Below are 27,975 nucleotides of genomic sequence, written 5' to 3'. Positions count from 1 at the left end.
TCTCCACTCATACCTATATCCTACCTTCTCTCTTTCCTGCTCAACAGACAATAGTAGCTATTGATCATGAGTCCATCACATGATTCAAGACCATGGTAAATCTTAAATGACCAACACCCATAGGTAGATCATAATAGGTGTTAACTCTGTGGTATACTATACCAAATTAGATAATTTAAGAACTTTATTCTGGATAATTTCAAATTATTTCATTCGCCTTAGAGGGACTTTCATATGGCAATAGGTTCAGTATTATTCAAGAAAAAAGTAAAATGAAATAATTTCTTCATACTGTAAAAAGACTTTCATTATGAATAGGTTTTTAAAAGCCTGCCAAGTGGAACAATTTACCTGTACACTGCAATCTCAAGACTGTTCAAGAACATGTGCCTTCAACACATGTTCAGTATTATTCAAGAAAAAAGTAAAATAAAATAATTTCTTCATATTGTAAAAAGACTCATTATGAATAGGTTTTTAAGTCTGCCAAGTGGAACAATTTACCTATACACTGCAATCTCAAGATTGTTCAAGAACATGTGCCCTCAACACAGTGGTAGCTTACAGTGGTGGATCTGGGGTGGGAGGGGGCTGATACACCTCCACCCCATTTGTTTTTTCATTATCTTATTGGAGAGGTCGAGAAATCTGCCTCGTGTACACCGGTACATGGCAGAAAGCAATAATACAATGGCAGATTTTTTTCACAGCATTGAATAAAATGGTTCAGTGAGAATAACTGGAGGGATATTCAACTTATTATTGAGGGTAAATCTTTAAAAATGTAAGATTAAGTATTACTTTTGCCAAATATTTCGAAAGAAACTAAATCAAGTGAGAACATATACTTCAATTTATATTCAAAATCATATTTGTGCTACAGAGTACATTTGTTTAAAAGTGTCATATATATTTACAAAATTCAGGTTTGCCCCCTCCAAATTGTCATCTATATTTACAAAACTCAGGTTAGTCCCCCTAAATTTTTATCCTGGATCTGCCACTGGTAGTTTACCATACATGATTTTAGTTATGGTAGCACCAGATGTAATTAAGGAATCGGTGGACTACCAATAGGATTTTTACCCTTTTGCCATAGAAAGAGTTTCCCATAGCTGGATAAAAGTGCTTGGCAGAAACTAAAATGAGTATAGTCATAAGACAACCTGAAAGGGTTTACAGAAATGGACTAGAGTTATTTCTTTCAACTCTTGGAGGTTCCTAAACCCAAGTATAATTACTTGGCGGCAGAGGGGATAGACTGAAGATGCCGAAAGCAGTGAAAGTGTCATTTAAAACCCTCTTCATTCAAATGACCACAACTCAGATAAATAAAACTGTGAGGTGTTAGCCAAAATAACATTGTGAAGTATAACAACCATGCAAAGTAGTACCAATGTACTGTATATATTCAGGATAATCCTTCACATTATATGCAAAAAGCTATGTTTGATTTTACACAGGGTACAAATAGAAGAATTAAGGAAATGATGGGCAGATTGGTAGAAAAAGAACTGACAGACTAGTTAACAGTATTTTCTTCGCTTACCAAACAATATCTTTGCCTTAAAAACATTTGGGGCATGTCTGATAGTTAGAGAAATTCATGTTTCCCTTTGTAGCTTTTCTCCTATATCTCTGTGGCACCTATCTAAATTAAAGATTTTATCATTCACTTCATCAACCTCAACTTCTTCAATGCCATGTAAAACAGATGTGTACATGTCCTCTTGAACTACCAGAAGACTCCGTGGCTCTAAAAGTAGAGAACCCAAGTGGCGAGATGCAAAGTCTAAACCCTAGAAAGCAAAGAAAACAATCAAAATGTAATGATATTGAATATCAATGGAAAACACACATGATATTAGATGGAGGGTGGAGGGGAGTGGAGTGTATTTAGGGATGGAATGGGTGGGAATGATTTTATGCCTTTTTCTTTTTGGCTACCTCCCTTGTAAGGGGGAAAAAGCCTTGGTATATGTATGTATGTATGTAACACTTAAAACATTGAATGATTAAATGAAGCTCTGGGTGATCAACATTCCACTCCAAATAGAGATTGGTCTATAATTATATAATTATGTTACATGACTATTCTGTTGAGTTATCACAGAAGTCCCCAAAGTACTGACTGCATAAAAACAACCCTTCAGTCTGTTATTTCTTCATCCATCTAAAACCACTCTCCATTCACTTCTATCTTTTCCACTCTCTTCCATACTCAACAGACATTCCTCTTGCATCCAGTGCCCACAACACCTCATCTATCTATCCATCAGACAGTATAGGGAACAACAACCTCATTCTTGGTCCTCCCCTCAAATTCAGTCCTCTCCCTACCACAGGGGACACAGGAAAAAAAGAAAATGTATACTCAAAGAAGTGGTATAGGACAGTTTCTGGGGAACAGCACAACTGAGGGAAAGTTATAGTACAAAAGTAGCATCATTCCTCTAGAAGTAGAGATTCTATTCTAACACAGACAAAATGATGTGTGACTCTAGTCCATAGGGGCACCCCAAAACAGTCCCTAAATCATTGGCTGCATGCTACTGTGCATTTAATCTATCTATATACCAAAGGCTTTTTCTCCCTTACAAGGGAGGTAGACAAGTCAAAAGGCACACACTCCCACCCATTCCACTCCCATCCACCACCCTTTCCTCCCTCTCATCTTAGCTCCTCATGGATGACAGGTCATCCCAGTATCCTACCCACTGCCCAGGGTCAGAAGCAATGCAGAAAGACGCAGCACATCCACAGCAAGGCCATTTCACTTAATTCGGGACCCCACCTCTTGCTCCCCTTATGCAGAAAATGGGAGGACAAGGAGAAATCTCTTTGGGCTGTGTCAAAATATTTACGCATAATCGCTTCCTACCCCACTCCTTTCTTTGCATCACAGTATCATCCATACACAGCCATTCTCCACACACCACTATCTCCTGCCTTCTCCCTTCTTTGTTTAAGATATCCCCCTCTTGCTCAATGTCCCTTTCACCCCATCCATTCATCTCATCCTCAGTCTTCCCTTCAAATTCACTCCCTTCACCTCAGCCTTCCACATATCTTTTACTAATTTTTCTTCACACCATGCTTTTCACTTGTCCAAACCATCCCAATACTTTTCCATTGGCTCTATCTATTATCTCCTTTTCCACCTCAGCTTTTTTCTCACCTCCTTGTTTCTCAAAATGAATAAATGTTCTGTATAGATAAACTAAGAGAATACATATATTCATGTAAATATTTTTTCTAAACCACTTAAAAAAACTTTACCTTGGAATGAACTGATGCATCATTTTCTTTGTCTTTGATCATACTATAAAAATTCAATATGGTGTGACTTCCCACATTTATGGTAGTGATGGTCGGATAAAACAGCGGGCCATCCTCGTGAGGCTGAAATAAATGAAAGATTATGTGAAGAAACCTCAATGAAACAAAAAATATTGAATGCCTATAATTTTCATGTTTTATCACTCTTCAATATTGAATAAGTTACACTGATGTCATTATATTTAAATACAGCAAACTCTCTAAGTCAGACTTACCGGCATAAAAGAAGTAAAGGAAGACAGCCAAATCTAAAACCATACACAAATTCAAAACTGGCAATGATAAATGGAGAAAAAGATGGAACCCCACGAGCATAGCTCCTTTTCTGAATATTACAACTAAGTAAATACAACAAACCATCCTCCACTATCTCACACATGTGTAATACTTTCTGTTGGTAATTAATTTAATTAGTTTCATTACATATGACTCTGGTTCAGTTTAACATCATTAACTCCCTTTCTCAGAGAGGGCTAGGATAATCCCTCCTTACAGAGGACATTTTGAACCTTGGAAGCCCTTACTATGAATTTACTTGCTGCCGGGCAGGCTCAATTCACTTTCATTCTGACCTCCACCTTAAGCAGCAATGCTCTAACCAACTCAGCCATGGTGCATTCCTTCATCTAATTTTAAGGAAGAAATTTAACATTTGTGCACTGACCCCCTATGATGGATGAAGAGCTTAAAGTTGGTGTTGTTGTTGTTGTTGTTCCCTAGACTGTCTGGCCGAGCAGTCACACTTCCCTAGAGAATGCCAAGTGGACTCTGTCGTTACAAGGGAAAGAGGATTCAGAGGGATGGATATCAAGGGGTCTGGCATGCAGCAATGTGTTGTTTTTCAGTTTGTTGATAGAACAGCGACTGACAACTACATTTTACAAACACTCTTCTGATAAATCTCAGACATAATTTTAGGTGGTATCAATTCAGAAAGACCCCTTCACAGAACACTTCTCATAACACTAAACATTAATAAAGCTTCTGATGCTATCTCCTTTCATAACTTTACAAACAAAATATATAACACAAACATGCACACTAATACCAAAAGATGACTGACCAATTATCTGGCAGGTAGAAATGCCTATGTGTCATATAATGACCAATCAGCACACACCAGAAACGTTAAGAACAGAGTACCACAGGGCTCAGTTCTATCCCCACACTCTTTAATCCATACATGCACAATATACCCACACCCAACTCCTCATAAATACAAATCTCTTCCTATGCAGATATCATAACAATTACATGCACACACCGTAATGCAGACAAAGCTGCAGAAATACTACAACCATACCTAAACACACTCAACACCTGGTTCACTACAAATAGACTCAAAATAGCCCCAACCAAATCTACAGCCACACTTCTCACCAACTGGACAACAGAACACAAATACATACCATGTCTATATCAACAAAACTCTCATACCACAAACAGACACAAAATTCTTAGCATAACATACAATACATCCATGTCATTCAAACAACACATCATAAACATAAAGACTAAATGCACACCTAGACTTAATGCTATGAAATAAATTATAGGTACAACATTTGGACAAAACAAAGAAACTAACTTTACAATATACAAGCAATGTATACGATCAGTGATGAATTATGTGAGCCCCACATGGGCCCCTTATCTCACTGTGACACACCTGAACACCCTTCAGACCATACAAAACAAAGCCCTAAAGACAATTACAGGCTGCACAAATACGAACACCTACAGACCATTTACACTACGAAACAAAATCCTCAAAATTAAGGATCACCTTGACACGAATGGCACGCAAACACAGCACATCCACATAGCAGAACACTCACACACACCAAGAAACTTCAAAACAACACCCAAATACCTATGTCACACACAAATGCTCTCTTCTCTTTCTCCACAACCACCAGACACAAGCCTCCCTCTGGAAACATATCCATAACCATATCACTCACTGCTCCATCAACAAACTGAAACAGCTAAAAGTTGAGTTGTATGTATCATCTGCTTCATCTGTAGCCTCAGCTTTTTTTTGAAGGAGACTTAAGAGCCCTGAGGTATTTGGCTACAGAGATGAAACTTTGTTCTGAGTTGTTTGAATGTAAGGTAGTGTCTTCTACGTGATGCCTCTGCATCTGGGACATATGGTGTTTGATTTCAGGTCAATTCTGTGTTGACATAATTTTAATACTGGGTTGTGACCTGATTGAAGGGAAGCAAATGTGATTATTGTGCATCTTGGAACCCTTTTCTTTTCTGTAAATGCATAATTATTATCAATGTGGATGCTTGCTGGCTAAGTGGGGTAGAGCATTGCTACTTGTGATGTAGGTTGAGGTGACCGTGGTTTGAACCCTACCAGAAGCAAGTTGTACCAATAGCAATGTTTACATTCCACACTAAAAGATCTTCTGTATAGGGCACCATCCTAGCCTCCTGATAGGGGGTTTGTGATGTTAAACTGAATCATCAATCATTATCAATGCAATCCATAATAACAGTATCTAAGTACCTACCATGATTCCCTGACCAGGTTCATATTCATTGACTAAGACGTGGTTTGGTTTCTTCTCTCCAAAGACACCCAGCTGGGTTATTTGATCCATGTGCTTCTGAAGCCACTGGAAATAGAATAAGAAAACATGAACTCGTGTTTGGTTTCACTTTTGTCAGGTAAAATAATGGCTTTCATGAAAGACTTATCCAATAGTGTTTCTATCATTGAGCCTTCCATCAATGAGGTACAAATACTTCCTGATTTGTATAAATTTATTTTATTCACTTGTGGGATCTCCAACTGGAAATCTCAATTCATGCTTTGCTATTATCCCCTCAAGAGAATGACAGTCTTAACCAATACAAAGAAAAAAAATATATTGTCACAAATAGTTTATTAACTCATAGATTGATCAATTACTTTTTTTTTTATCCCACCCCAGGGTGTGCAAAAAGTGACAAAAAATTACTTTTCTTTTATAAACATTCAGGGCACCATCTCACGAAAGAAAAAAAAAAAAAAAAAAAAAAAAAAAAAAAAAAAAAAAAATGTATCCCTTTCTTTGTGTAGCATTATGTTTACAGTTACACAAAAGAACAGTAATCCCTCCCATATCTGAACTAATTGGGTCACAGGGTGTTTGGACTTTGGGAGTATCTGGATGTGTGAAGTAAAATTACCCCCTCCCACCCTACCCTTAGTCTCCACTCTGCCATTCCAGTGTTAAAAATTTAATTATGAAGGAATAAAAGTATATAATACACAACATACATACATACATATACCAAGGCTTTTTCCCCCTTACAAGGGAGGTAGCCAAAAAGGGAAAGGCATAAAATCATTTCCACCCATTCCATCCCTGAATACACTCCACACCCCTCCACCCTCCCTCTTCTCTGAGCACCTCTTGGATGACGGGTCATCCCTGCACCCTGTCCACTGCCCTGGGTCAGAAGCAGTGTCGCAAGACACAGCACATCCACAGCAAGGCCGCTTCATTAAATCGGCGACCCCCCCCTCTCCGTCCCCCCATTGCATAAAAGGAGAGGACGGGGAGAAATCCCTTTGGGCTGCGTCAAATTTTGCTCACACATACTACCTCACCCCCCGCCCCTTCCACCTCATGCAATCACAACATCATCCATATACAACCATTCTCCATTCACCCCTGTCTTCTGTCCTCTCCCGTCCTTCCTCAACAGACATTCCCCTCTTCCCCAAAGCCCCCTTCACCCCATCCATCCACCTCATCCTAGGACGTCCCCTCATGTTCACTCCCTCCACATCTGCCTTCCATACCTCTTTTACTAGTCTTTCTTCACTCATTCTTTCCATGTGTCCAAACCATCCTAATACTCTTTCATCAACCCTATCTCCCAGCTCCTTTTCCACCCCTGTTCTCCTCCTCACCTCCTCATTTCTCACTCTATCTAGCCTAGTAACCCCCATCATACTTCTCAGACACCTCACCTCAAACACCTCAAACACATTCAAACTCCTTCTCTCTTCTTCTCTTATGTTCCACAATACACAAAACTCATGTAATAATGAATAATTACATGAGAAGATTCAGATAATGATGGTTATGATAGGGGAGTGATTACTGTGGAATTTTTGTGTATGTGTATATATATATATATATATATATATATATATATATATATATATATATATATATATATATATATATATATATATATATATATATATATATATATATATTTTAAGTACAGCCTGAGCTATTGCTCACAACATTACTATGGATGGGGATGATAAGTGGTAATGGACATGAAACTACCTACAGTAGGCTTTATGGTTCCTTGCAATTTCCTTCATTCTTATGTCTTATGATGAGTTCTAGCTACAGCTGTGCTTTGTAGTGCTTGGGTTAAGAGAATATTGATCTTTTTACTCATTAACATAAAATTCTAGTATTGAGTAGAACTCTATTCTATTTCATTAGGTTTGTTAAGGGCATAACCTTATTGCAAATATTAACCTCTTCATTCCTCACCTACATAAACCTATCTGGCTTTGGCTACTATAAAATTGTTACAGAATACCATAATCTTCAAGTGATTAATCAAATGATGAGGTACATTCAGCAGTATACAGAAAAAAAAAAGCATCAAACCTGAGGAATTGGCTCAGCTACCATTCCTTTGGGATGTGGCAAACCACCCCAGTTCTGCAACCTTCGATTTGACAAACATGTCCATTTAGGTTTGGGGGCATTGTATATGTGGCTGTGAAGACACAACTCTTCTTCCTTGGTTATGAAGTCTGGTATATAGTATACAGTTGGAGGAGCCTAAAGTAAAAAAAGACAAATTAATAGTCAAGGTAAATATGAAGAAATATTTCACTGTGTACAATACTAAAAATAAAAATTAAAGGCACCTCTTTTAACTGTCAGCTATAGATAACTAAGGCTGTCATAGTGAAGACACTGTATGAATATTATTCTGTCTAAGAATATATTCTATTCTACTGTGGGGAATAAACATAGCAAAAGGGTTAATGCATCTTACTCCAAGTCTATGTTCATTCTCGATGTTACTATATATGCATTTCATTTAACAATGGCATATACCTCACTTCTTTACCATTTTGTTAATGAAACTCTTCCTAACTGTAAAGATTGGCATACTAACAGATCTCAGTAGCTGTGATTCACCAAATTGAATCACTAATGCTTGTAGGGTAAAAAAATAGATGAGGCTGCACCTCCTTGCTATAACTAAGTATGCAATGTTAATCAATCTTGATGCCTTTTTATCAGATATTGTTATGTCTTAAAAGGGTATCTAGTGTTGTTTAGAATGTTCCTAAATATTCTATCTTACAATCTACTTTAACCCATTAAACTCCGATGAGAAGATTCTTGTCATTTAGTCAAATATAACAAAAAATCATAAAACACCAAAATGTTTGATCAAACATTTTGGTGTTTTATGATTTTTTGTTTTATTTGCAAGAATCTTGTCATCGGAGTTTAATGGGTTAATGACAAGATATGGTTCACCTGGCCAGCACAGTGCAGTGTCACTGAACAACCATCTATTGGAAATCAAAAGATTGTACAAAGGAGTCCCAAAGGAGTTACCAGGGTAGTTATCACTACCACATCCAACCTAAATCACAATACATGAGTTCAAATCTAAATATGATAATTGGGAATGAAGGATATAGATTAAGTTGGAACTGTACATGAATCTGAAGATAGATATGATAAAAAATTGGAGAACAGAAGATGGGACTCAATGAGTATTGCTCCTTATTTGTACACTGCAATTAGGGACCATAAGTCACTTAGGAATGAGATATGGTGTCGTTGTCTGGGCACTGTAGTATGAGGTGTTCTGTGTCTTCTGTGTGCTGATTGTATCTGGGGCGGTTTGAGTCTGTGGCCAGGCTTATTCTGTGTTTATACTCTCTTAATGCAGGATGGTGTCCAAGGTGAAGGTAAGCCAATATGGTTCTTGCCAGCCTTACCACACAAAAACACAGATACATTCAGATCAATAAACAAGCCCTTCAAGATAGACCACTAAACTCAATACTCCACCAACAGCCCCCTGACATTTACTGAAAATAAATTCCCACACTCAAGATACCATCAAGCATTCAAACAGTACCAACATAAAATAGGCCTGGCCATAGATTCAAACAGTCCCAGATGCAACTACCACAGAGGACACAGAACACCTCATAGTACAATGCCCTACACTAACAACCCTTACACATATCATCTCTGAGTGACTTGTGGACCTGCCTGGAGGCTATTGCCAGTTACCTGAAGGCTGTGGGTCTTCAGCAAGAAAGGTCAAGGGCAATGGACTGATTGATTCCTTATCATCCTTTTAAGTGATGTTTTATATTGTATTACTGTCTTAAGATACAATATTCTTAGTTTATGACAAGGCCTGCCAAAGAAGTATACTTCGAACCTTATGTGAGGGTAGAAAATAATCTTGATGTTTCAAGTTCAAGGGAGCTCTATCAACCCAATAAAGTCCAGTGGCTACCCCAAGTCAGACCATCCCTTGGCTTGGCATGTTACCCAACACTAGAAATGATCATGATGGGTAACATTCAGGGCCTCTATCTGAATACAAACCAAAATAAGATTCCTTTCCTGAAAGAACTAGCAGAGGAAGAGGACCCCTATATTCATTTCCCTCACAGAGACACACCTGAGAAGAGAGGTAAAAGAAGCAGAAATAAAGCTAAATAACTACATACCATTCAGAGTGGAATGAGAAACAAGAAGTCATGGAGGTATCATTACATATGATAGAAATTACCTCATGATAGATACCAGGCAAACTATCTCCCTCTCAAATGGACAAGTGAAATTCATAATGATTCAAAACTCATCCATAGTTATGATAGTAGTTAACTGTTATTGCCACCCCAGTGTGGTAAACAGAACTTCATAGGTGCTATGAACAGGGTAAAAGAGCTTATAGAGGACCTACTGAGGCCCATGCCAAACAGTCATGTGTGGAGACTCCAACTTCCCACACATTATGTGGCCAGAGAGCACAATCCATGGTGGTGCAATTGAGGAAAAGGTCCAGGCCAGGGCACTACTAGAATTAGGAGACAGAATATTCCTAACGCAACCTACTAGGCACAACAATATCCTTGACCTCTTTACTAACAACCTAGAGGCATTTAGTGCCCACTGAACAGAAGAAACCATATTCTCTGACAACAACCATATCACCATCAACACAACCTATAGGAAGAAGGGCAAAACAAAGAGAGAAGAAAAGTCTTCACAGCCTGCAATTTTTATAGCGAGAACATAAAGTGGGAAGAAGTACAAACGCCTACATAAACCCATTAAATAACCACCTGGTGTGTCTCTGTGAGGGGGTGGGATCTAACTATACTGAACTTTAACCTATGGTTGAGAGGCTGATGCAGGGATGATTCCGGAGGAACTTAGAAAGCAATGCCAACAGTGTTCCCCATCTACAACAGTGGAGACAGGAGCCTACAGAAAAACTATTTACTTGCTTACTTACTTGGTTTACTTGGTGAAGTTCCAAGGTCAGTTACTACATGCCATAATAAGCCCAATATATAAAGGAGGAGACAAGACCTTGCCAATGAACTATCGACCTGTTGCCCTCGCATCCCACATCGTCAAGGTAATCGAGAAATGCGTAAGGGACAAACTGTTCACACACTTCGAAGAGAACAACCTCATAAAAGAGAACCAGCATGGCTTCAGAGAAGGTCAGTCCTGCCTCTCAAACCTACTGGCACACTACGACTGGCTACTACGGAACCTGTCAGAAGGGAAGAATGTAGATGTAGTATTTCTAGACTTTACAAAAGCCTTCAACAAGGTAGACCATGGTGTCCTCTTCCACAAGGCAAGGGACCTAGGAATCTCAGGGAAACTAGGAGTATGGCTTCACAACTTCCTGACAGACCGTACCCAAACAGTCGCAGTTGACGGCGTGAAGTCCAGTGAAACCAAGGTATTAAGAGGAGTATCACAAGGCTCTGTCCTCGGCCCCCTCCTATTCCTAATTCATATGAACGACATAAATAGGAAAGTGGACTTAACCCTCCTGTCCTTTGCTGACGATACCCACATCAGCTGTACTGTGCTGGAAAGTGAAGATGTACACCATCTACAAAAGACCTTGACACAGTTTATGCTTGGGCTAATGACTGCAATATGCAGTTCAATGAAGAGAAGTTCGAGGTCTTGAGATACAGCACAAACCAAGGCATTAAAGACAACACCAAACTGCACAAGGAAAGGGGAATGAAAATCACACTCAAAGCCCATGTAAAATGTCTGGTCATTCATCTAGGTGACAATGCCAATTTCCAGCACCACATCATGTAGACTGTGAAAAGAGCAAGGGGGATGGCCAGCTGGGTACTAAGGACTTTCTCCTCAAGTAATGCTTACCCTTTGGAAGGTGGTTATTCAACCAATCCTGGACTACTGTAGCCAACTCTGGTCACCACATAAATGAGGAGACATCCAGAAGCTTGAAGCTGTCCAAAGGAACTACACCAGGCACATCAGAGGGATGAAGGATCTCAACTATTGGGATCACCTGGAAGCACTGGGTCTCTACTCCCAACAAAGGAGGAGAGAGAGGTATAGGGCCATCTATACATGGAAAATGCTTGAGGGCCTTGTCCCTGACCCCACGCCCTCAACAATCAAGCCGTATCACAGTGTAAGGCACGGGCGAAAGTGTGAGAGACAAACTCTCCCACCAAGAGTCCCAGAGAGGCTTAAGACCTTACACTGGCATCCAGCCTAGTTCATGAGGGTCCAAAAATTTTCAACACCCTCCCAAAAGAAGTGAGAGAGAGAACCAAATGCTCGGTGGACAGCTTTCTACTGAAGGTGCCAGACAAGCCCCCAGTGCCAGGCTACACCGCCATCAGTAGATTCTCACCAAACACAATAACTAAATAAGAGATCAACTGGCCCTTTCGAAGAGGGACAGGTCTGACAGCAATGGTAGATCACTATGGCTGTGAGGACTGACCTCGGAACTTCACCAAGCAAACCAAGTAAGTAAACAGCCATAGTGATCTACCGCTGCTGCCAGACCTGCTGTCCCTCCTCGCAAGGGCCAGTTGGTCTGTTATTGTGCTCTCACCTCACCACTTACTCTCAATCAACCATATGTTTGACAGATGAAAAATAAACAAATATCATTTGCCTATGGTAGCCTTGCCATCCTTACTTACGTTTGTAACTCTGTAGCGTTCTATTTCCATTTTGATTTTCCTCCAATTTTGAATCCCTTGCGTTTTCTTGATATGATTATGCGCGAAGGCAAACTTTCTTATTCCAGAATTTATATTCAAGTTTTAATGAATTCAAGCAACATTTCTATCTATATGATCGTTAAACACGAACAATATACTAGCACAGTTTCGTGCAATTCTTATGACAATGGTAGCCCTACATCCGAAACATTTGTATGCGATGACAATTAGTCAGGATTGTTGCCAAGAATGATTGTTTACAACAATGAGAAGGGATAAAGAATATATCTATTAGGTTGCAAGCACAACTCGATACATAGTCATGTAAGTAGTTTATTCATAAATAGTATTTTATTAATTTGCTGTCATTTATGTATTATGTAATATATTATTTATGTTACACTTGTGTGCCCTTCCTCTTTTATTCGTGTAGCACTGCAGATCAGTAGAGCAAGATTGCTAAAATCACCCCTTGTTTTCTTCAATTTATTTGCTTTTAGAAGTTCAAAATTACGCTTTTAGTGGTTAAACACACCCCCTATCATCTACGTCTTCCGAAACACTTCATCATCTACGCAAACAGGTTGTAGAATCTGTGAAATAAAATTGACGCAATATGTCAGCTGCTCTGAGCCATCGTATCTTGGGAACCCGTCGGCAGTTAGTTCAGTTGAGTGCTGGACTCTCCCGAGCAGACACGTGCATTAGAGCAGGAAGAATGTCCACAGCTGTAGCCATGGATCGTGTTATTACTTTAGAAAACATGAATCCTCATGTCAAGAAAATGGAATATGCAGTTCGTGGTCCACTGGTTATACATGCCACCAAGCTGGAGAAGGAGCTTCTTGCCGTAAGTTAGCCTTATTTAGTTGTCATAGCATAGACTTAATCTAAGAAAAAAATAAGTTGTCTTTCATAATGTAACTGAATAAATCATGGAATGGCACCCATTATTTCATTAAATAACTTTGAAAAAAATGTACGCTAGTGTATATTAAGTACTGTAAGCATAGGATAAGGATAGGTCACTGCTTTTGAAGATTGATAAAATTATGTTGTGACAGATGGAAAATTGGGTGCAATGACCTGTTTGTGTCTTTTTAAATATTTACTGAACATTAAGCTTTGAATGTCCCATTGAAATTCCATTCTTTCCCTGTAGGCAGTTATTGTAACAGGTGTGGTAGATGACAGCTGTAAATTATTACTGGGCTATCACCAAGTGGCAGGATTATTGGATGTGTATTGGGGTCTTGAAATATATTGCAGAGGTTGCTGCCCAGCGTTGACATGTATATTAGAAATTGACATAGGTGAATGATGCATGTACTTGGACATTACATGATTTCAAGTAGGCAGTGGGTACGTTGAGTGGATGGTATAGGTGGTATAATTTGGAGAAAACCAGTGGGTATAAGAGGTCAAAGTATTTTGATAATGTGTTTGATAAGGTTTTTTAACCAGTCAGTCTTTTATCGTGTTGCCGTTTGGAAGTGGTGAGTGTAAGATTGGTCATGCTTTGTACTTTACGTGTAGTAGCTGCACTCAGTGCAGCTAGAGTTTTTTGCCAAGCCAATCCTGGGTAGGTTCAGTTTCAGTGCAGGATAGTGACCTTTTGATGTTACGTGAATTGATATGAATAGATATGATTAACATCACATATTGACGTTTGGCTGAAAAATTTTCATAGTTTGATATCCCAGAATATATGAAATGTGTGGATTGCAGGGTTTTGGTCTTGTCTCATAACTACATACAAGAAAAATTTATAGACTACAGGAAATCATAATGGCAAAGATACACAGAAGAAATAGAAACGAACCTGGAGACGTTTGCAAGAGCCTATTTTCTATTGACAGAGCAGTGGAAGAGAACACTGGCCATATAAAAGGTCAACAAGAGAGGTATTCCAAGAGGATACATGAAAAAAAATATTATCACAACTATATACCCTCTTGCACATGTTTGGAGGAAAACGGACTCTTGACTATGTTGTGTTAGTGTGGGACATTTTGTCATTGGCTTGTAGTAGTAGCAATAGGAAAGCAGTTGCCAGTTGTTAGCCCACCATATAAAAAGTTGGAGGTCTTGGGTTCAATCCAGAGACAATGTCATCTCCAGATGGAGGCAAGGATGATAATGGTTTTTGGGAATTGACATGGGAAATGCAAGGAATCATCATGTCTTTCATGACTACTACTTGGAGGTATTCATTATTGATCCCCTGCGGGAAAAGCTATGGGCCTACCCAAAAAGAATATAATTTTATCTTGTGTGTAGAAAATAGATTAATTTCCTTTGTAGCCCAAGTGTTGAATTCCACTTGATTTGCAGCTAAAGATTTTTCTTGGGACCCTTCCAGATTTATGGCATCTGATTTTAACTTCAACTTATCCTGAAACAACTATCTAGGACCAAAAGACTTCACAGTGGAGTTCCCCAAGGAACAACAGTCTCACCTGCATTGTTTAACTTCTGCAAGTGATCTCATACCAAAACCTGGAGCAGGACACCAAAGTGCTCATATACTGATGGCCTAATGACAATACCCCAGTACAATGGCTCTAGAGCAGCTGCTAATAACATCCAAACATATAAACTAGAACTGTGAGTTAGACAAAATAGAATGGAAGCATCCCCGGAAATCATCATTGACATCACTCATGCTATACAACTTAGAATCAAAGAAACGTCCAATGGCAAAACTGAATGGCCAAGTCTTCCTTTGGGCAAGGATGCATCTTGGGCCTCACTTTTGATACTTAATGGCCCTGAGCCCACTCATGAAGGACCTAAGTGAGAAAATAACAAAGGAAATAAACGTACACAGATTAGTAACAAATGTGGGTGTGGTCAGTAGAAGGAAGCTTAATTACAACATAAAAACAGGAGAAAAGAATCACATATGACTGTGCTGCCATGGCCAGGTTCCCAACAATCAGGAAAACATGACACCCAATAAACTGCTAAGAAAAAATCATTAAGAATAATAAGATGCACAAAAACCACCCCATTAGGACATCTGCATTTTGAAACCAAAATCTTCTCTGAAAGAAGAGCATGAAAATAATAGACACTTAATTGAATGCAGGAGCTTTTCATTCCACACATCCATCCCATTATGTAACAAAAGTTCCAGCACCAAGGAAAAGAAAGGGTGGGAGGCCTCAAATTGAATCATAAATACTCTGCACTAACTAGACCAATACTATGAAATATATGATATTGCCATGATATTGTTAGTAAGGATAAAATTACCATGAAATCACAGACCTGAACAGCTGACCATTATCTTATACTGGAACTTTCTCTTATCTTCTATGTTCATCTACCATGTGTAAATGTGGGTAGAAACAACTTTGCCAACCGTGTAGTTAATGAATGGAATAAACTTCCTGCAGAGGCAGTGCAATGTAGTTCAGTTCGAAGCTTTAAGAATCATTTAGATAAACACCTAAGCAAGATGCTGTAATGATTATCATTTATTTTATATTTATGTTTTTGTTATCATTTGTGTGATTCTCATTTATTATTAGTTATATATCAATTTATTATTATTTACTATTTACCTGTTTTATTATTTAACTATACCTATGCATTTATTTATTTTATTTGTTATTTACATGATTATAGTTTTTATTTATTCATTTATTATTATACTTTTTTTCGCATCCGACCTAGATATGGACCAAAAGGTCTCCTGTCGGCATGCTCCGCCTTTGTAATCCTTTGTAGGAAAGGAACAACACTCGTTGGGTTCTGTCTCACTCAGCAAATCATCATAGCTTCAAATTTGTGAATGGTTCCAACTTGGGATGTATCATTATTTTACAGTTGTCATAGATTTGAACACATGTATTATTCCAGCTTGGGATATATAACCTAAGCTGTTCCAGGTATTTATGAATCTGTATGGAAAACTGGATCTCTTTACATCTTTTATACATTGTGTTTCTCAATTTGTTTTCATGACCTCTGAATGTCCTCTCTTCTATCAGTGTAGTCTGTCCCCTTTAGCGACCTGAATCCTGTAATCATATTGCCTCTCTTCCATCTGTCAGTGTTGGGAGATCCAGTGCTTTAAATCTCCTCAAATGGTTTATTTGCCACACCAGGAACCAGATTGGTTACTGCTCCATTGTATTCTCTCAGTTTTGCTTCATCATTCAGCCAAGTAAAACAGTATTGGCTTAAACCATAAACCAATTCAAGGAAAAATACAGTTGGATCTTACCAATGACAGGGACAGTAATACCATATTTTCCCATGTCTATATGTGTCTGAAAGAACTCCCAGAGGTGTGTGACTATTTTCCATCAGTAATGTTGCGATCTCCATCCAAATACTTGGTATTCATTCTAAAAATGACTTTCATTGAAATGTTTTGTGCCATAACACTTTTATAGCAATATAAGTGTTTTTAAATTTACATTATCTTTAGATTTATAAAAAGAAATTAAAATCCTTTTTGTTTCATGTTTCTTGTTTAGTTAATTTATTGAAATTATTTGCTTTTCAACTTAAGTATTTTATGTGCATCTTGTCATAAGCATTGTATATTTCTACATGTTATTTTATATCTTACTTTTTATAACAATCTTTTCATCCACATTTTATTCTTAATAATGATATTTTTTCTCATGGTTGTTTCACACTGTAAAGCTGTATTCAAGCAATCTGGTATTTTATAAAGTTACAAACAGATGTGTTGCATCATGAAAAGAAATGTGTATTGAAAATTTATAGAAATATAAAAAAGAAAATGGTAGTACCTGACAGATCATATGAAAGCCAATTTTACAGATTGTAACCTTGATTTTGGCAAGTGTATATTTTAATGCAGCCTGAAGGGCTTTCTCTGTTTTCTCTTTTTCTGCATGAGGAGACGGAGATGGGGGTCGCTGATTAAATGAAGTGTTCTTGCTGTGGATGTGTTGTCTTGCTGCATTGCTTTCAGTGGGGAAGATGCAGGGATGTTCTCTTGTCTAGGAGGAGCTAAGAAAAGAGGGAGGGAGGGGTGGTGAATGGAAGTGGAGTATGTGGGGATGAAATAGATTGGAGTGGATTTATGCATTTGACTTTGGCTACCTTCTTTGTATGGTGGGAAAGCCCTTGGTACATGTATGTGTGTATATGTACTTTTAATATTTTACATAGGATAAACACAGTGTATTTGTACATATTTTACTTTTTATTAATTATAATCTTTTCATGCATATGGATAAAATAATCCCAGAATGTGGAACATGGTTCAAGCATCAACTGCTTCAGTGCAGCCATTTCAATATACAACTTCCATCCCACATAAGTGTGATTTCTGACAGCTCTTAACAGCTGGAAAAAAAAACAGTACAAGTTTAGGGTACACAATCATGAACACACACAGATAAGAAGTGAAAATATATGCATATGGAATCTTATACATGTGTGCATACGTGCACTAAGAATAGTAAAATAATATCATGCAGTAGATTTATTTAAAGCCAAACTTGACAGATGGAGACAGATGAGATCCTACTAGGGTAGTTCTTATGTACTTTACAGTTGAGTGTGTGGATGTGCATACACTCAACACATGTACACACACACATTAGAACTTATTCGGAAACAATGCAAAGGTTGTGATCAAAATAAAAGATGAACAAGAATGCAGGTTGTTATGAAAAGGTCTTGACAAGTGTTGAACCAAATGTGGGAAGTTAGTCTCAATGCCAAAAATATTGAGGATTGGGAATGGGCCAAAATTTGAAAGACCATTAGTAAGTATTCACTTTGAAAGGAAATAACAAAAGGTACAAACATGGATTTGGAAATGTTTGTCATGGGTAACTTGTCAACTGTAAAACAAGATTGTGGTTGAGATGTGCAGATATTTGGGGAACATGGTTAAATATTATGGGAGGAAAAATCGTAATCATAGCACATTCCACCATAGATTGGAAAGTGTGGTAATGGTGTAGTATCCACTCAAAAGAATATAAAGAATAGAAGAGTGACATAATTGCAGTGTTGAGGCCATTGAAGGGAGAGAAGGAATCTGACGGAGGACCTTCTTGTTTTGGACAGCAGGATGTCTCAATGTCATGAGAACAAATTGTAAAAGACCGTGCATTAGAATAATATCAAACTGTTTTCTTTACAGATGTATGAAAACCTTGAATAGCCTAGGATTTAGATGATATAGTGTCATGAATACATGATAGTGTCTCGAGCAGTAGTGAGATATGCGAGTAGTTTGAATACATACATCTATAGATAAAAGTGACTGTGTGTGATCACAAAAAAAAATAATTTGTAAATGGTGATAAATATCTTATTGGTAAGCACTATTATGAGGACTAACACACAGAACCACCAGCACTGCATATTCCTTTGTAGTGAATATGCAGCGGCGGTGTGTCAATGCATAAGGCGAAGTATTTAATTGTAACGCCCTCCACAATATGTGGAGACCCCACCTCTGGTGCACATTCCCTTGATTGCAGTAACATGCAGTGGTTGACGGTGTCCACAAAGGAAAATAATTGTGAAAATACATTGAACAACTGTACAAGTTCCTAGTCTTGCTGGTGAAAAGTGCGGATGGAGGTTAAAAGTGTTGAACCTAACATCCGTGGAAGAGAGTAGGTGGCCTGATAGTTGTTGTTGTTGTTGTTGTTGTCGTTCCCTAGACTGTCTGTCCGTGCTTGGCCTGATAGTAATTTTGGAGACACTAAAGGGAATAAACAAAAGTGACATGTTCTTGGATGAGAGAGTCTCACAAGGTCATAGGAACAAGTTAGAAAATATATATTGATCAAAATGGTGCCAAGAAATTCATCTGGGGATGCATTACCCATTGGATGAAGCTAATAGAATCCAGTCTAAATTCATTAACGAATTCAGTGCTGGGTAAGGTAGTTGAAGAAAGTGACGGGACCTCGCTAGTATTACTCCATTCTTGTATATTGCAATTGGGTAAATACATACTCGCGCGCACATACATGTACGCGCACTTATAACACGCACGCGCACTTATAACACGCACGCGCATGGGAAAGTAGATAACCACAAGAACAAACAAAAGTTCTCTCTATTATTCTCACTCTCTCTCTCTCTCTCTCTCTCTCTCTCTCTCTCTCTCTCTCTCTCTCTCTCTCTCTCTCTCTCTCTCTCTCTCTCTCTCTCTCTCTCTCTCTCTCTCTCTCTCTCTCTCTCTCTCTCTCTCTCTCTCTGTATTTGTCTATTTCACCTCTTCCACCTCATCTCTCCGTTGTCTCATCTACCTTTAACGTCTTACCTCGCATCCTTCTCTTCCCCTTCATCCCTTTCCCTTATCTCTCTTCTCTTGCCTCTGTTCTCATCACTTTCCCCCTCTCAACGCCCCTCTTCGGTCTCTCCCACTTTCCCCTTTTTCTTCCCCTCTCAACCCCTCTCCCCTTCACACTTTCCCCCACTATCTTTCCACTCTCTTCTTTCTTTTCATTTCTTTCCTCTTCCATTTCTTTCCTTTCTTTTCCTCTCCACTCTTTGCCCTGTCTTTCTCTTCGTTTTTCTCTTTTATTTGTTCTGTGTAGCCTCTCGCTTTGCGTCCTCCCTATTTCTCTTTCCCTCTCCTCTTCTTTCATTTCTCTTTCCTCTCTTTTCCTCCCATTTCCCCCGCCTCTCTCTTCGTTTCTTTTTTTTGTGGACTCTCTCTTTGCTTCCTCCGTTTTTCTCTCCCTCCATCCCTCTTCTCCCTCCTCCCCCCCTCTCCCTCCTCTCCCCCTCCCCCCTCCCCCTCTCCCTCCTCTCCCCCTCCCCCTCTCCCTCCTCTCCCCCCCTCCTCTCCCCCCTCCTCTCCCTCTCCCTCTCCTCTCCCCAACGCCTTCCGCGGACGTGCGCCGTGGCGACTAGAAGAAAAAAGTGGGGAGGGGGAGGAGGGCCGGAGTGCCGCGTTGCCCGAGGCCCGGCCCGGCCCGGCCCGCCACTCCGGGTGCCAAGGGGGTGATGTCAGCAACAGCGCATGCCCAGTGTCATAGAAGGCAGCCGCACTGTCACGTATGCATTAGGATGCTCGAGTTTTATTTTCAGTATTGGGCATGGGTCCATGTATGCACACACACACACACACACACACACACACACACACACACACACACTGAACTCGTATCCGGGATTGCATTAGCTGTCGATCACAAGTCCAACGTGTCATCCCATATTGATGAACCACGCACCAGATTGCTGGTGTAGTGGTACCGCGCTCGACAACTAATGCAGTGATTAGAATTCTGCCCCAACCCAGGGCTGAGAAAGACATCATATAATACTTCAGTCTGGCTCCCCAGATTTGGTATGCAAGTTGTGTGTGTGTGCGTGTTTTGTTTTGAAGGTCGCAACATAACCCGTACATCGGACTGTATCAAAGTTCTTGAATGATCTGGAAGGGTGTTAGCTAGCGATCACGAGTCCAGCACATAGTCATAGACCATGGTGAATCACACACACACACACACACACACACACACACACACACACACACACACACACACACACACACACACTCACACACGCTCCCAGCACGCACACACACAAACACACCATGCAAGAATTTAAGAACAAACTTGATCTTGCGGGATACAAAAACGGATTCCCACGAGCATAGCTCCCGTTCCCGTATAATACAACTAGGTAAAATACACGCTTTCAACATGCACACAAACCCACGCTCCCAGCACGCTTACACAAACACACCGGCACAATGGGAAGCGAAACTTTTACAAAATAATAAAGGACCTGGGAGTGATATAACCATGGATAACATGGCACCCGACAAACGTCAACAAACAAAACTCTTCCTCCCTCCCTCCCTCATCCTCCCTCCGTCCTACGCCTTTCCTCTATTCTATTACCTCCGTCTCTCTTCCTCTCCCTCTGAGTCCATGCTCTTTCTACTCTTTTTCTCTCCCTCCCTCATCCTCTCTATCGTGGGAGTTGACTCCAGTACTGGTGGAGTGTCACAGGATGGAATAGAGTAGACTGGCGTCAGTTGTGAGTAAAATATTTGGGGCCACCCACCCGGTACGACAATGTGGCGCCATGCTAGGCTAACATGCTACTTGCTTTTGCTATTTAGAATGAGTAGAAACGACTTTGGTTGCAATGTTCTAGACTTCAGTAAGAACTTCTCAGCAATGTGTCTAACATTGGTATTCTAGGTTTAACTTTGTTCGTCAGTCAGCTTCTCACTAGATGACGCAAGAGTGACGTTTGGAAATTTGAAACATCAAAGATCGTAACCGAAGTCGTTTCTACCCAAACGAAGTAGCAAAAAGCAAATAGCATGCTAGCGAGAACTGCCTAGTGTGCCTCCACCTTTACTCTTGTTCCAGCAAGTCCAAGAAAAAAAAAACCGAACTCGATTATATGGCAATATCCTGTCAGCTGGAATTGTTGCCATACATGCGAGTTACCACTTTCTTGAAGACCCAATGTCATTTTCACTGCCCTTGTGACGTCACAGGAATGGGCAGCCTTGGCTGTGGTCTAGGAATTAATCTCATTAAGCAAGAGACTTCGGCGTGGGTGTGGAGGCGGCCATTGTGAGGAGCAGTTTCTTTAAACCGGTTTAATCCTACCCCATCACCATGGACGTGGTTGTCGAGGGGCTGAACTGGTTGCTTGGAGACAATCCGTGATGAAAGGCCAGTTGCCACCCGGTGTAAGGTGGGATATGGACCCCCTTGATATTGGACCCGGGGTCCATTTTCTATAGCGGAAAACATCCTCCCAACCCCCCCACTAAAATAAGCAACTTATTGTCATTAGGTTGGGTATTTTAATAAGCAATACTTCTTGATAAACGTTTCTTATCTGCTTGTAAATAGAAATTAATACATTTTTATATTATTTTGAGTGTGTGGGCTCAGTTTTCCGTTGCAGAAAAAGGACACAGAAGTCCATTTTCTGTTGCTGAAAATTGGACAGCGGGGTCCATTTTCTATCTCGCACCGGTAATGAGGGGATTAAAGGATGTGACCTGTTACCCTTCCGCCCCTGAGAGGGTGCCACAGAATTGAAAGAAATCGTCTAGCAACAGCCAGAATAAAGAAAGAGGTGCCAGTCTGTAACGACGACATTAAGCCCTCCAAACGCAGTATACATCCATCATCAACGACCCTTGCGGGAACCCACCAGTGTAACGTATCCTTCACCATCTTCCCCATGGCTCTCTCTAGGAAGTCCACCCTCGATTCCATTAGACACTGTCGAAGTCCTCCTCAGATATTAAGATTTCAATTATAATCTTTTGTGAAACGTTGTCTCTTAAGCGTTCTCCATGTGTAATTCAGTCCACAAGTCCATCTCGTTCTTGTAACACATCGACCACTAGAAGAAAAACTCTACAAGTTTGTGTGTGTGTGTGACTCGACGCTATTGTCTTGGATCACGTACTGGGCTTGTGATCGACAACTATACTCCATCCCCATGCTTAAAAGAGACTTGGTTTACTGTATTATGTAGCCTTGGCACCCTAAGTAGAATGCGATCACGTGTCTGCGGCGTGACATGCCTCGACGCTAACCACTGCACAAGCGAACGTGTGTGTGTGTGTGTGTGTGTGTTGTGTGTGTGTGTGTGCGTGTGTGTGCGTGCACCACCGAGTTTGATTTGTTGGCCTATTTTCTTGTAATCGGAAACAGAAATGGGCAATAACCCCCCCCTCTCTCTCTCATCTCTCTCCTCTCCTCTTCTGTCTCCTCTTCTGTCTCCTCTCTCTCTCTCTCTCTCTCTCTCTCTCTCTCTCTCTCTCTCTCTCTCTCTCTCTCTCTCTCTCTCCTCTTTCTCCTCTTTCTCCTCTTTTATCTCTCTCCTTTCCTCTCTCCTCTCTCTCCTCTCCTCTTCTCTCTCCCCTCTCCTCTTCTCTCTCTCCTCTATCTCCTCTCCTTTCTCTCCTCTCTCCTCTCCGCTCCTCTCCTCCTTTCTCTCCTCTTTCTCCTCTTATCTCTCTCCTTTCCTCTCTCCTCTCCTCTTCTCTCTCCCCTCTCCTCTTCTCTATCTCCTCTCCCCCTTTCTCTCCTCTTTCCTTTCCTTTCTCTCTTCTTTCCTTTCCTTTCTCTCCTCTCTCCTTTCTCTCATTCCCTCCCCTCTCTCTCTTTCTCTCCAAGTTATCAACTTTCTTGGTAAGATTCGTTTCAACGAGCTGCAGCCAGTTGCAGTCCCTCTTTTTTTGCATTTGCTTTCTTGTCTATTGCTCTCCTTGTCTCCCTTCTTTCTCTTTTTTTCTCATATTTTCTTCTTCGCCTTCTCCTTCGTGATAACCTTCCTCGCCATTTTACGTCTCATCGATGCGCTTTTGAAAAGGTCCTTTGGGAAGGTGTAAGGGGAGCCGAGCCCTGGAGGCCGAAGACGAGGAGGAGTAGGAGGGAAAGGCGAGGACGTGGAGGAGGAGAAAGGAAAGGAGTGAAGGCTAGGACGAGATTAAGGATCAGAAGCGGATGGGGTGGGAGTGAATTGGTGAAGTAAATTTGGGAAATTTAAAGAAAAATAGAGAAATAAAAGGTGGTATTGAGAAACGCGTTAGAATTTTCTTTGATAACAAATTCCTATTAAGAGTTGGGTCGAGTTGGGTCTGATTCGGTTTTAGCTTGCCCATCGAACTTTATCCCTTAAAGGGTAAGATAGTTAAATAGTTATCAATGTTACTGGTATTCGTATTGTGACCCTTTTTGATAACCTACTATCCGAGGTCACGCTCATTCGACATATAATTTGAGGTCGATTTGAACAATGAAGACGTTAATAGTGGCAGGCAATTAGTTCTTCCTTCAGACATTTGTCAACCTACAGGCTCTTGAAGTCTAAAGAAGAAGATCGGCCGACACGCGCACACACACACACACACACACACACACACACACACACACACACACACACACACACACTAACCTACGAATCCCTGACTAGAGTTAGTTACTTCAAAATAGATTAAAGTAAAGAAAAATAATAGCAATATAATAGTGTTAATGATACAGTAGGTACCGAAACAAGCCGTGTAAGGACCAATTGGTCTCTTGCTGTTTGTTTATGTAACACATACACAAGCCCGCGCGTAAGTATATTGAGGGAATATAAAAGTGATGCATATTCTGCTTTGATAGATAACTTTGGGGGGGATATAAAAAGTGGCTGATGTTCTGTATTGATAAATATATTGATTCCAATTAGAGGCAGGGAAAGGGGTATTTGGAGTGGTTTGTTTAAAATTCGGGAAAAGCCAGATTAGACGAGCGAGATTAATCAGATATTTGTACGTTTTGTGTGTTGATGTTTTATGTATATAAGGTGCGTGTTTGTTGGAAACCGATCTTGATTTTTTTTTCAACGATCTCGAGATCGAATGGAAAGATAACCCCCGTCACTACCTTTATGCACTGGTGACGTCATCAGGAGCTTAGTTTTGGGTTCGAATCCCGCACTCCTATTCCCAGCAGCGACTATTACTACCTGACCCAAGTCATCAAAGCGCGTAATAGAACAAAGGCAACTACTTCGGCCGCAGGTACTCAGCGCCTCCTGGCGTAGGCTCATCACCTACCGTGGTGCCACGAGAATGAACAAGATAACATGTTCACGCCGGGAGGCGCTGAGTAGCTGCGGCCGGAGCCGTCACTTTTGCCCAATGCTCTTTGACTGCCGGGAGTGGGGGAGGTGACAGTCACTGGTAGGAGTCTGAGAGGAGTGCAGGATTCTAACCCACAACTAAGAGAATGCGAGACCAGTACACTATGGCGTCAGTCATAATTTAATGAATGATAAGAGATTGCACGGAAGGGTTTGAGAAGGCAAAGGTATCCATTTGTATTATTCAACCCCCCCCCCCCCCCCGGTCGGAGAACAGTGAGATTCTGAGATATCAGGTTTTCTGTACGTGACCCCCGCTGACTGTGGACATTTCATTATCTGTATATATATATATATATATATATATATATATATATATATATATATATATATGTATATATATATTTTTTTTCGATAATTTGTTTGACTGTCGCTACATCTTCTTGTGCATGTTTTGGGGTAAGGTGGTTGCGTGTTTGTGTGCTTTGCGTCCAGTATAATACTCGGGTGTCGACCAAAAATAGTATTATTCTTTTTTCACAGATTTTAATTTAGATGTATATATTTTTTTTCTTTTGCCGAAATTTACCTGTATGACTGCGCGTGGGTATATTGATTAATGGTGGGTTGTGTGGTTATAATATACAGTTGTTTTGGATGTCTGAGGAAGAGTTGGTAAGAGTAGAGTCGAAGTGGGTTCCGGAGACGTTACTGTGCCTTTGTGCAGACCAGCGAGCCAGTTGCCAAGCTATACAGTATATGTGCAGTCATGAGCAGACGGTACGTTTCTCACGACGTTAATGTTATATTTTTTGTGAAGTACATGATTGTTTTCCTATGTAGTAGTTCGTTTACAGTTGGTTAATTTTCTTAAATAAATAAAAAAAAATTGTCGGACAGATTTTGAATTTTGTATCATAAACTCTGGGTGGGTCAAATTTTTTACTCGTTATTGTACATACATAGTAACGTATACATTTTTTAAATGTATACACAATATGCGCATACAGACCAATAGCTAAGCCTGAGCAGACTTCCACTTCATACACATGAAAATTCTTTTCATGTCTATTTTGTAATCTCGTGGGTGAAGGGTAATCCCTGTCTCCCGCCTCACCGTTCGGGTCGAAGGCTGTGCAGCGAGACACAGCGCCTCCATAGGAGGATCCGACAGCTAGAGCTGGTTTACCTCCACCACGTCATGCCCCCCCCCTTCTCCATAATTTATGGAACAGACAAAACAACATACTTCAGCTCTCAGTAGTAGGCATTACGCCTGTCAGCGGTACCAATATTTTTCTCCATCTGGTTCTAACTTGGAAGAAGACACCTTCCTCTCTCTGAGTTTCGATGTTTGGTAAGTCTACTGAAGGCTTCTTCAACGGTTTTTTCCCCATCTCATTCTCGGTCTTCCTCGTGGTCTTTTCCCGCCCGGTATCCTCTCCCAGCATCCCCTTGCAATTTTTTTTTCTTTTTTTCTTTTTAAACGTTCCAGCCATCTTAGCAGGGCGGCATCTAATTTGCATAGCATGGAGCACCTTTTTATTTCTTATCTTCATTCTTTATCCTATCTCCCTTCGTCTTTCCAAACATCTTATGTAGGTACAGTAGGGGAATAACTGATCCCTGGGCGCTGTTTATATATAGATTTTGATATGTATTTTAAATTATTATATAATAGAGGATCTTTATCAAGTCGTGGTCTTTCGTTCAGTACAAATATTGACCGTTTTCTTTGTTGCCACAGACCACTGTTGTGAAGTAAATAGAATATTGAAATGTCGAAACACTCGTCTAGATACATATGACACCCCCGTTTTTTCTATGACCAGGCAATTTGATCATACAGAGGGGACCTGCAGCAAAGGCTTTGTTTGTATCTTTTTCGTAGACTCGGAACTCTCCTCTATTTTATCTCCAAATATCACCTGTCGATTTTATTCAGCTGAAGAGGGAATCCCTTTGGATACAATAAGCGTGAAAACACGTGGGAAAATGTTTGCATTGAGGGAGTGGGAGGCTATTGCGAAGTAGCGAGTAGGGAAGTGTAGCAGGATCGATGAATTCATCACGGATAAGGGAGGTGAGCTCGGATCCAGTGGGGAAGGTCATGCAACCTCTGGTATGTTTGCACACGAGGGGAAATAAGGATGTTTGCACATGTATGAGTGTAATAGGCTTGGTGTTTGGTCATTGTATGCTTAGGTCTGTTCCGGAAGGGAAGCAGGTAGAAAGCTCTGCAGGTAAAATTGCGTGGCCAGTCGACGCGACGCGCGCTGGTCAACGTCTTGGCGGGAAAACGGGTAAGTCGATTTAGTTAAGTCCACACTCTTCCACATCGCTGTCTTGGGGCGTTTTTGTTGGGACAAGCAACTGAAGGAGCTGCTTTGTTGCAATAAGACTGTCAAATAGGACGGTGGCCGGTAGGATCTGGTCAGGAGCCATATGGTCCAATTTGAAAGGGTCTAAACTTTCCTCGACGTCACAAGCTAACATGCGCGCGCACAAGGCTTTGCGTGCGTACATTTGTTTGTGTCGTGCATGGCAGTCCCTGCTACACGCAGTTACAAAGGAAGAGCGGATGGGTCTGGAACTGCTGAGTCAAATTTGAAATATAAATGAATGAATGAATTTTTGATTTACGGGAACGAAGGTATTGGGAATTGAAGTTATGGATTATCCAGAAAATGAGAAGTTTCTGAAAAGAGGGTGAAATTGTATAGATTTAGAGGTTGCTGGGAACACTTAGAGTTAGGATGTTACGTTGGGACAGAAAAAAGAAAATC

At 40.3% G+C, this 27,975-nt stretch overlaps 2 protein-coding genes across 3 annotated transcripts in view; one reads left to right on the top strand and one right to left on the bottom strand.

Moving 5' to 3' along the window:
• Positions 1-170: 170 nt before the first annotated feature.
• LOC143025584 (putative RNA/DNA demethylase ALKBH6) lies at positions 171-12,884 on the bottom strand. Its single transcript, XM_076185478.1, has 5 exons — positions 12,587-12,884; positions 7,980-8,156; positions 5,865-5,969; positions 3,280-3,402; positions 171-1,799 (listed from the first exon to the last, which is right to left on the bottom strand). Exons 1-5 carry the CDS (start codon positions 12,614-12,616, stop codon positions 1,605-1,607), a joined length of 630 nt encoding a protein of 209 aa, XP_076041593.1. The 5' UTR covers positions 12,617-12,884; the 3' UTR covers positions 171-1,604.
• A 145-nt stretch (positions 12,885-13,029) lies between these two features.
• LOC143025582 (alanine aminotransferase 1) overlaps positions 13,030-27,975 on the top strand; it is an 89,034-nt gene continuing 74,088 nt past the window's right edge. The window contains exon 1 of one of the 2 annotated variants that reach the window (XM_076185475.1): positions 13,030-13,457. In XM_076185475.1, coding sequence (XP_076041590.1) covers positions 13,224-13,457 — 234 coding nt within the window. In that variant the 5' untranslated portion in view covers positions 13,030-13,223. The remainder of the gene's footprint in view (positions 13,458-27,975) is intronic. The other variant, XM_076185476.1, reaches the window with a different exon arrangement.

This window comes from Oratosquilla oratoria, chromosome 5, assembly GCF_046742065.1.
Source record: "Oratosquilla oratoria isolate Oo_2021 chromosome 5, ASM4674206v1, whole genome shotgun sequence".
In the NCBI taxonomy this organism is placed as follows: domain Eukaryota; kingdom Metazoa; phylum Arthropoda; class Malacostraca; order Stomatopoda; family Squillidae; genus Oratosquilla; species Oratosquilla oratoria.
This window is presented reverse-complemented; position numbering and strand designations above follow the sequence as displayed.